At 35.2% G+C, this 9,338-nt stretch overlaps 3 protein-coding genes across 3 annotated transcripts in view; 1 reads left to right on the top strand and 2 right to left on the bottom strand.

The window, feature by feature from the left end:
* The window catches only part of LOC132181754 (uncharacterized), an 11,047-nt gene extending 10,216 nt beyond the window's left edge, over positions 1–831 (bottom strand). The window contains exon 1 of the mRNA XM_059594995.1: positions 636–831. The gene's annotated coding sequence lies outside the window, so the exon portion shown is untranslated. The remainder of the gene's footprint in view (positions 1–635) is intronic.
* Positions 832–3,406: 2,575 nt separating this feature from the next.
* Positions 3,407–4,512, bottom strand: LOC132167175 (non-specific lipid transfer protein GPI-anchored 14-like). Its single transcript, XM_059578079.1, has 3 exons — positions 4,062–4,512; positions 3,815–3,916; positions 3,407–3,666 (listed from the first exon to the last, which is right to left on the bottom strand). The coding sequence occupies exons 1-3, from the start codon at positions 4,405–4,407 to the stop codon at positions 3,515–3,517; spliced, it is 600 nt and encodes a 199-aa protein (XP_059434062.1). The 5' UTR covers positions 4,408–4,512; the 3' UTR covers positions 3,407–3,514.
* Positions 4,513–6,761: 2,249 nt separating this feature from the next.
* LOC132173802 (uncharacterized) lies at positions 6,762–7,139 on the top strand. The gene has a single exon (XM_059585412.1). It carries the CDS (start codon positions 6,762–6,764, stop codon positions 7,137–7,139), a length of 378 nt encoding a protein of 125 aa, XP_059441395.1.
* The last annotated feature ends 2,199 nt before the right edge of the window (positions 7,140–9,338 follow it).

Genomic DNA, 9,338 nt, shown 5'->3' with positions numbered 1-9,338 from the left:
ATGTCAGATATCACTTCAATTCCAAAGCTCAAAACCAATTCTGTTTTGCACTGACTATGTATTGCGCTATCTAAATGGAAAGCTTTCTATAATCATATTATTCCACTATTCTCAAATTAGGGCTCCATTGCATCTCCTCTGTTTAACAAGCACCACATCTTGTTCGTAACTAACCCCCAAAACATAAGTCATTCATTTATTCATCATTTGATAAAAACTCAACACAGTAATTTGGTTTATTAAAGTAACTTTGGGCAATTATTTTGGCACATCAAAGAAATTCCTCAGTTGTCCAGCCAATCCACCCCAACCCCCAAAAAAAAAAGCACAGCCGAAAAAAAAGAAAAAAAATGACAAATCTTGTCAAAGTAATTGTTGTTCCACGCATCCCCAATCCAAGAACAAAGCAAACCCCACATAACATTCCCCTGAAAAGTTGATGGAAGAAAACCTGACTGTACGCTTATAACCCCCAAAGTTCAAAGCAATTCAATTTAGAATTTAAACTGCTCATAACACAAATCATGATTAACTAAACAACCCCTTCATCCATATCACAGAAAAACCAGGTAAAATGCAAGAAAAAACAAATTCTCAATAACAGAGAAAGAGTCAAAGGGAAGGTAGGAACATACAAATACAGAAGCTAAATCTAAACAGAACCCATCGACAAGAGCCTCCCAGACGTCAGCAGGAAAACCCTTCTCGGCTAACCAGCAGAGAAACCTATATCCTTTGACATCTTAAGCAGTTGGTTTGTTCTCTTCTACATAATTTCCTCTTTCTTTTCTTCGTTGGAGCGTGTGCTCTCCAGCACCGCCCAATGCCCATGAAAGTTTTGGAGTTATTGTCAGGAACACGAGCAAAAGACAGTATTGTCCATCTGAGAAGAATTTGTTAATGAACACAACGAGGGTATCATTGTCCATTTGTCCTTAAGAAAAGATCTCATTTACTAGGGACCCACTTTGGGTGTGCCTTGTCCGTCTCTTTATTGTTAACTTCAAAAAGATCCGACGCTTCTTAATGCATTCAGAATTTCAGACCATCAAACGTAAAAGAGGGCCCCACTACTTCAACTGATCCCGCTCCGAGATTCTAACTGCCAGTCCTCCTCATAACTGCCACGTACTACCCAACCAAAAGTTTTGACCAGTAGATTTCGTGGGTCTCAGTGATTGGGTGAATATATTAGACACGCAATATTTATATGAAAAGGAGAATTTGGTAATGGGGCTCAGCTGAGCATATCAATGGGCGCAATTACTAGATCAAACATCAAGTGGGCTTTGCGGGCTTGGAACAACCTACACCCATGTGGAGTAACGGTATACAACTGCTGGGCTTATCCCAAAAAGATTTTGGTGAACGTCTTGCTTCCAAATTACAACTTTACCGTATAAGGTTTCAATGTTAAATTACTAATTATCACAAAAATTTAAGCTTAAAGGAAAATCATTTTTAATAGGTAAAGCCCAACACGTAGAATATTTAATTTAAATAAAGGGTGATTTCAGGGCCGGTTCAGGCCCTAGGCGAGTTAGGCCCTCGCCTAGGGCCCCCAATTTAATAAGGCCCCAAAAAAAAATTTTGAGTTACAAAAAAATAATAATAAAAAAAAAATTTATTTTGGACCAAAAAAAAAATTGAAGGCCCAAATTTTTTTTAATAGGGCCTAAAAATTTTTTTTTATCAAAATTTAAGGCCTCAATTTAATAAGACCCCAATTAATAAGCCAACTATAAATTTTAAAAATAATTCAAAAAATAAATTAAAAAAGGACAAGGCATTAAAGCCTTATACATCATTACACCAATTCTCTAGAGCTCCTGACGCTACAGTACATGCCTGACGGCTGACGCTACAGTACACGCCTACATCATTCACTCATCCTCTTGGCCTCTTTCTAGAAATTTTTTATTTTTGATGAGAAAATATAAACGTTAGAAATAAAATATTACCATTTATTTTCTATTTATTATTTAGCCATCCAGGGAAAGCCAAGAGCCAAAAATATAAACTGTTGTCAACCATGGGCATTTTAAATACCAGTCTCTATATTTGCCACTTTACCTCTCCTCTTTGTTTGCTCTTTTCTGAGTTTTTCTTCTTTGCCTATCTCATCATTTTCTCTTTCTCTCTGACTCCGAGTGACTGAGTCTCTTGTCCTATCTCCAAGAATTGATTCATAATTCCTTTGCCAAATCAGGTTTTATTGTTCTATTTTTGTCATTTATTTTACTATAGTCATAATTTTTTTTTGATAAATCATGTTTGTTTAATTTGTTAGTATTTTTAATTAAACATGTCTACTAGAAAATATGCATCTGGATATGAAAAACTTAAAAAAAAAAAAAAAAAAGAAGAGAAAAGTAGACAAATTGATTGAATCTCAAAGAGGAGCTCTAAATAAATTTGTTATTAGCAATAAACAAAATATTGAGGATAATTTAGGTGAAAAACTCATAAATGAACAAGAAACTCATCAAAAAGAATTAGAAGATAATAAAAATGTTATTGATGTATTTAAATCTATTGCTACAAATATTTATGACCCTAGCCAATGAAAAAATATTGATGCAAAATTAAGAGATTAAATGGATTAGCCATATTATCAATTGAAAAAAAAGATATTAAAAAATCTTGAATATAAAAACTTAATCAGAAATTTTGCATCTCAAAAAGCAAGTAGAAGAATTTATATATATTACTTTAAAAAAATTGACTTTAAAAAAAAAATTTGTTGTTACTTAAAAAAAAAATTTAGGCCCAATTTCAAAGTTTTGCCTAAGGCCCCAAAATATGTTGAGCCGGCCCTGGGTGATTTGATGAGGCAATGTTCGATCCCATAACTTTTGACTCTGATACCATGTTAAATTACCATTTATCCCAACAACTTAAACTTACAGGAAGATATAAATTTAATCACTTAACCATTATTTTAACACTCTCCCACACGTGTGGGCACTTTCATGTGGTGGTGCGATGTTGGCGTGGATATCAAGCCTTATTTGCAGACTTTATACATGGCTAGAAGCATGTAATATCTTCATCAAAATTAAGCATTATAGCTTTCAAAGAAACTTCTTGCTGTATGCAACTCCCCTAAGTTTCATTTCAAGGCTACCAATTAAGTATAGGTATCGCTAAAAATTCATTGTTTGAACAGCAAATAGGTAGCTATAGAACTCACCCGTTTTGAGTAAATAGGCTCTGTATTTTGAATTGTCTGAGATAAGAGAGTCCCATAATCCGAATCAAAGAGGACCCTTATTCAACAATAAGTGTTCAATTTTACCTATTAATTTGTTATAAAGTTATACCAGGTACATATACCTCAAATCTGGGCTCATAGCCCTCCTCTTGGAAGAGTTAAAATCACACCCTTTGAGGAAAAACAGAGACAAAGGGAGAGGCAGAGAGTGTCAATAAACTAAATGCAGATAAAATGGGGTTGAGAATTACATAACAGCAGTGAAGGCCCAAGTTATTGAAAATTGACACAACCAAGTGCCTATATGAACAAGTGTGAACTGATGAAACACCAAATTAAGACACCTCCAGCAGCAATCTCCATTCCAAACCACCTATTTCCACTGCAACAACCATCACTGGTGCCTTGGCCACTAGGCCCCTCACTTCTGCCACTCGTGGGACTCCCTCCAACTGTAGCAATAAAAATTACCCATAAATTAAACAAATTTATACAGTTCAACTTTTGGACTTCTATATTAAGGAATATCAACCTAATATTGAATCATATCATATACTCAAACAAATTAAAAGAACAGAGATGACTAGTATGATATATTACCACTAGGACTAGGAGCAGGACCAACAACACTTTGATTAGAACTCCCTCCCAATTGATAGAAAACTTGAGCTTCTGGTGACTTAGGATCCATGTGTAGAAGAGCTGCATCCATGGCCATAGCAACAAAATCATATAATTAAGTCTGTCAAACACCTAGCAATTTTAGTGATATTTTACATTCTCTTTAGCACAATATCATTTTCTATTAACATAAACTTTTAAGATAAGTCGGGTATAGAATGCGTACCGGGACACTGGGAGACATTAGCGGGGGCATGGCAGACAGAAGGCAAGCCCAAAGCAAGTGTTACATTAATCTGCAGTCCCAAGTTTGGATCATTACGATCTCTGACGATAACACACAAGCACTTCTTGTTGTTCTTTAGGACATCTTTGAGACTAGTGCAGCAGTCTGGTGTAGGAGCTTTTGCTTCACCATCAACGTAAGGCAGACAGGTGGCCATCTCTACCAACTGCGGTTGACACTCCTCTCTATCTTTGGCTGAATCTGCCATTGCATAGCTAACCATAACTGATATGAGCAGCACCAAGATGAATCCTAGTCTCACAGTGGTGTAGTAGTGTAAGCCCATTGTCGTTTTGTTAGTGTTGATACACCAATACTTAAGTAAGCATAATAACCTCCGGGTAGATAAGACAATAGATCGAAGAGAGAGGGAGGATAGATAGAAAGAAATTAAGTATCCAAACTCAAATTTATGCTTTTGGGTATATAAAGGAGCTAGTGGTAGTGCAGTGTGCACCCAAGTAGTCACTTCTTTTATCATTACAGTCATCATTAATAGTGCCACGACATTGTACTTTTGAACCTTCACATTGAAATTCAACAATCAATATATCAAGTAAAATATGGCATGCTACGATTGGAGGATGCAGGACAGCTGGTTGGAAAAAATTACAAGAAGAAGATATCTTGATAATTTGAGTCGGAATAGACAAATTTACAAACCGTGTCAAAAATTGTCTTTCTTTCTTTGGACGAAGTTGCAAGCATACTATTCAATAAAGGAATTTTAAATTTGAAGGTAGGTGAGAATGGGTAAGGAGATAGAAGGCTCTAGTGTCCCGAGTGGACACAGAAGTGCATATCACTTCACCAACCCAACCCATATCTTTGGTGGAGAAACAGTATAAAGCTGTGGTGAGCTAATTAAGCTGCATAATTTTATATGTATTACCTAGGCTTGGTTTTGGAATCATGATATCATCCACCGTTTTAATGACATCAGTACCATTCACCACAACCCTAGGCCTTTTTGAGCCACAGCTGCTTTTAGGCATGAATTCATTTTTGGGCCATGACATGAGATTATATATCCTGTTAGCCTCCTACTCCTAACTTGTGTTAGCCTTAGCCCAAAGAATCAACCATGGCTTGTCTAAAGACAGAATCACAATTAGATTTGATAGGAGATATGTTATTTATTATTATATTGCTATACCATTGTTATATATATATAATAGTTTACTAAATAATATTATTCTTTTAATAAACTGTATCACATAAATTTAAGATACATCTTAATATAATAAACTAAATTAAAGAAAACTTCTCCGACCATACTTCATCCTTCTCATAATGATTAAGAAGGTACAAGGGGCTAAATTTTCTAAATATATGACGACATTGAAGCTTAGTATTTAACAAAAGGAAAAGTTTATTGATTTCGCTACGTACCCAATTTGCTGTATTGGTTCGTCTTTTTTGCTGTGGATGGATCTAGAGCTTGTATGATTTTTGTCGGACCTTTTTCTTTTTAATTTAGTTATGTAACGATTCAAAAAAAGAGTCCAATGATATGAATATTACTTAAACCCTAAGGCTTTATATATCATTCATATATATATATATATAAAGAGTACTTAAAGCAGAAGTACTCTAGCTTTTGCGACCCAGCCATCTCTTTGGTGGAAAAACAGTATAAAGCAGCAGCATCCAAGACAGACATCCACGGTTATGTGTGCATGTTTAAGACAAAAGAGAGTTAAGAGAAAACACTAACGAGTGGGTCGCAGCTCTAAAGGTATACCAGACTAGTCTTTTTCTTTTACTCCTTAATTACTATGCTTAAAGAGCTCATATATGCTGAATGGGATCCCACTTTCTTTTCTCACAAAAGTAGCTAGCTAGTAGAAAGAGAGAGACACTACTACTAATCAATGTTTAAGGGTTAATTTATTCTTTTTGTAAACCATGTTTAGGAATAAGAGAGATCATTATTTTTCTTGCAAGACATTAGCTATATATATGATCAATATTCTTTTTAATTTGGCATATATACCCTAATCATAAATATAACTTTTTACTTGACTATAATTATGAGAGACGTTTAATGAAACTTATTCAAACGCGTGAACTCTATCAAAAACCTCTCACAATTAACAATACCCGATTGGCGAGATCTTGCACGATCCGCAAGATTGAGATGGGTGGTTTTTAATTTATATTCATTAATTAACCCAATAATTGAATAATTTTCCTAATCAATTAGTTATGAGGTGGATAGAAGAGATGTAATCCCTTCAAATTGCTTAATGATTTTAAAATGATAAAATACCTGAAGCGCTGGACAAAACTGACGTGGCCTACCGACTTAACATATGGTCTTTTAAATCAAATAATATAAATCATGGGTCACCTCAATAGATACACAGTGCATGGTCGGTGGTACGTGGCAGCTCCTCACTAGCTAGTCAGCTTTTCATCATAACGTGAATCTGGACCATATAAAACTTCCACCGTCCCTTTGAATTATCCTGCTGGATTAATGTCAAAAGCAGGAATCTCTAATTGTTTATTAAGCCTTCCAAATCCAAAACCTCTTGTATATATAAAAACCATATTCAGTGCAGAATTTTCTCCAGAAACTCACTCAAGAATTAACAAAGCAATTGCAGCCTTTAATTAAGGAGATCATCGATCGACATGGCTCAAGGTTACTACTCTTCTTCGCAGGATCATCAGCCTGCTGTGCCCTTACACCTGTGCTTCTTCTTCCTTATACTTGTGATGTTCCTGGGATTCTCATGGTACATAAACTACGAGCCGGTGTTAGAGAGCGTGTTCGATCAGGTGAAGATGGTTCTGATTGTGTCTCCCTTGCTGCTTTTGCTGGTTGTGCACTTCCTCTCCAACGATGAACGCCGGCGGTTCTCGTACCTCGTCCCATTGCCGGAGAAAGACTCCATCCATAGGGCTGGGGGAACTCCTTGGGGAGTCGGATTTGTGCTTGTCCTTCTTCTTTTTATGATATCTTACCACTCTTACTTTCAAGAACGCTGGTTTCCTCTCCTAAGCCGATAATTTATGGCGCCATCCATGATGAAATTTCTCTTAATTATGTAATTATTAATTGTTGAACAAAGATGAGCATGTGGTTTTCATTTTTTTTTTTTTTTTCGGGGTGTACGTCTTGGCTTCTTCTCTCGAATTCCGAGTAGATTTTGCTGTACATGTAGCTAGCTAGCCGTGTTGAGAAATTTCCGTATTAGTGTATTTAAATTTAAGTAATGTTAGGGATCGTCTTTTTATTCTCTCAAAATTGATGCATTAAATTTTAGATTAATCATATTTGAATTTTGATCCAATGGTAATTTTGAAAGGCATATCAACTTTAGAAGAATAAAAAGATGGTCCCTAACATTACTCCAGAACATTGGCCCAAATTTACAAAAATTTATCCCCAAAGATTTTCTGTGAACCTAAATTAATCAGTTTATAATCCTCTCAACCCTAGCCTGTGAGTCTGTCTGTGACTTTCACTTGTGCAATTTGTCAATTTGAGACCCCACCTAGCTACATATATAATGGTCATACAATTTGCTACGACTTATGCGAGTGCATGTGGAAAAACGATATTTGTTAGGTTGTGATTAGTTGATGGTCTAAATTTTCCAAGGAAAATGAGTTTATTTCTTGATAGTTAATTACTTGTTCATACTTTCTTTTTGAAAAGTTGAGTGTCTATAAAATCATGAAAGCTACGGTTGGACCATAGCTAGGGATCCCGATAGCTAGGATACAGTGAGGAGCGGATAGCTTGTGTGAGAAGGCATTTGAACTTTATCCTATTCGAACAAATTTAACGTACAGCCCGAATAGGTGTCCAATCTTAGATATATATCTCAAACCCTAAACTCAAAAGGACTAGTACTGTTAAATTTCAGGTTGTCCAAAACTTCTTCCTTTGGTCGGAGATTAGTCTGGGAATGATGAACAAAAATGAAATGAGATCAAATCGCCCTTGTGAGCAGGTTGGGCTTCTTGGGCATATGGGAAATGCTAATTAAGCTTCTGGCCCTAGAATTTTCCCATATATATATCTAGAAATATAGGTGCCCAGTAGCAATAACTTGGGATCATGAATGGTGTTTGGGCCCATTTGGGGACTTTGGGTATTAGGTTCTAATGGTAGTCGTCGTTTGTTAGGTATTTGGAGTTTGCGTATTGGCCGGGAAATGCTATATTTTTCAACCTAAAAAAAAAAAAAATCACTTAAAGTTGGTTTTCAGATAATAATGTGCATGTCACTATTTCATAATTAAGATTTATTATTTTGAAAAATGTGTTATTAACTCATAGGATGTTGACACGTACATTATTTGAAAATCAACTTTTAGAGTAAAAATTGAAAAGTGTAACATTTATCTTCCAATACCGAAACTTCTAGCTGATTTGGATCTAAAAATCATGAACATGCCCGCTCCTGATCCAAAAGACAAGTGTTACGGTTGGGTCTACAGTAGAACGGCAAAAGGAGTCTTGTAGTAGCAATTAAGAACTACTCTTATCTATTCATTACGTACTTGAGCAATTACGCCCATAATAGCTTGGTATCAGAGCAAGTATTTAGATGAAATTTTTCTTTGGGTTGAATGAAATGCACAAGCAAGCATGTGTATCCAAAATGCATACACATATTTATTAAAGAATTCTTTTCTGTTCTCAAGTCAAAGTCATTAATAAATAACTCAAAATACATTAACAAATACATCCATATGATTCTCACATAGCACGTCCATTAATTTAAAGACATGTCAATTTAATAGACTAAAGAAATCGATCCCTCCAATCCATTTAATAAAAATAAAAAATAAAAAAAATAAAAAATAAAACTTTATCTAAAGTGTTTTGTGTCGAGTGGATGTTGTTTATATTAGGTGCCATTTTAATTAATTATTCCCATTGAAAATCCTAATTTGTTCCCTCTCAGTCTCTCATATATATATATGGTTGTCACATGTTTTATTTAGGGGAAACTTTACTTACCCCCACGAACTTACGCACTTTTTGCAAACACTCATTCATTGTTCAAAATTTCTTACTTTGGTGTATCCAACTTTGATTTCCTTCCACTTTTCCCATTTCGTTAGGATTTTGCAAGGGGTGTAGAATACCTAAAATGCCCTTATTTTTTATTAAAAAATAATTTTTTTTAAAAAAAAATCTTGACCCGTGGGTTCATCGATGGATCTAACACACCCATCTTGTGACCCACAAGTC

This window comes from Corylus avellana, chromosome ca1 (genome assembly GCF_901000735.1).
Source record: "Corylus avellana chromosome ca1, CavTom2PMs-1.0".
Lineage (NCBI taxonomy): Eukaryota > Viridiplantae > Streptophyta > Magnoliopsida > Fagales > Betulaceae > Corylus > Corylus avellana.
This window is presented reverse-complemented; position numbering and strand designations above follow the sequence as displayed.

Coding starts and splice junctions, on each gene's coding strand:
- LOC132167175 (XM_059578079.1), bottom strand. CDS start 4,407: ATGGGCTTACACTACTACACCACTGTGAGACTAGGATTCATCTTGGTG. Junction 3,917..4,061: donor TAATGTCTCCCAGTGTCCCG/GTACGCATTCTA, acceptor CCATGGATGCAG/CTCTTCTACACATGGATCCT. Junction 3,667..3,814: donor TCCTGCTCCTAGTCCTAGTG/GTAATATATCAT, acceptor TTATTGCTACAG/TTGGAGGGAGTCCCACGAGT.
- LOC132173802 (XM_059585412.1), top strand. CDS start 6,762: ATGGCTCAAGGTTACTACTCTTCTTCGCAGGATCATCAGCCTGCTGTG.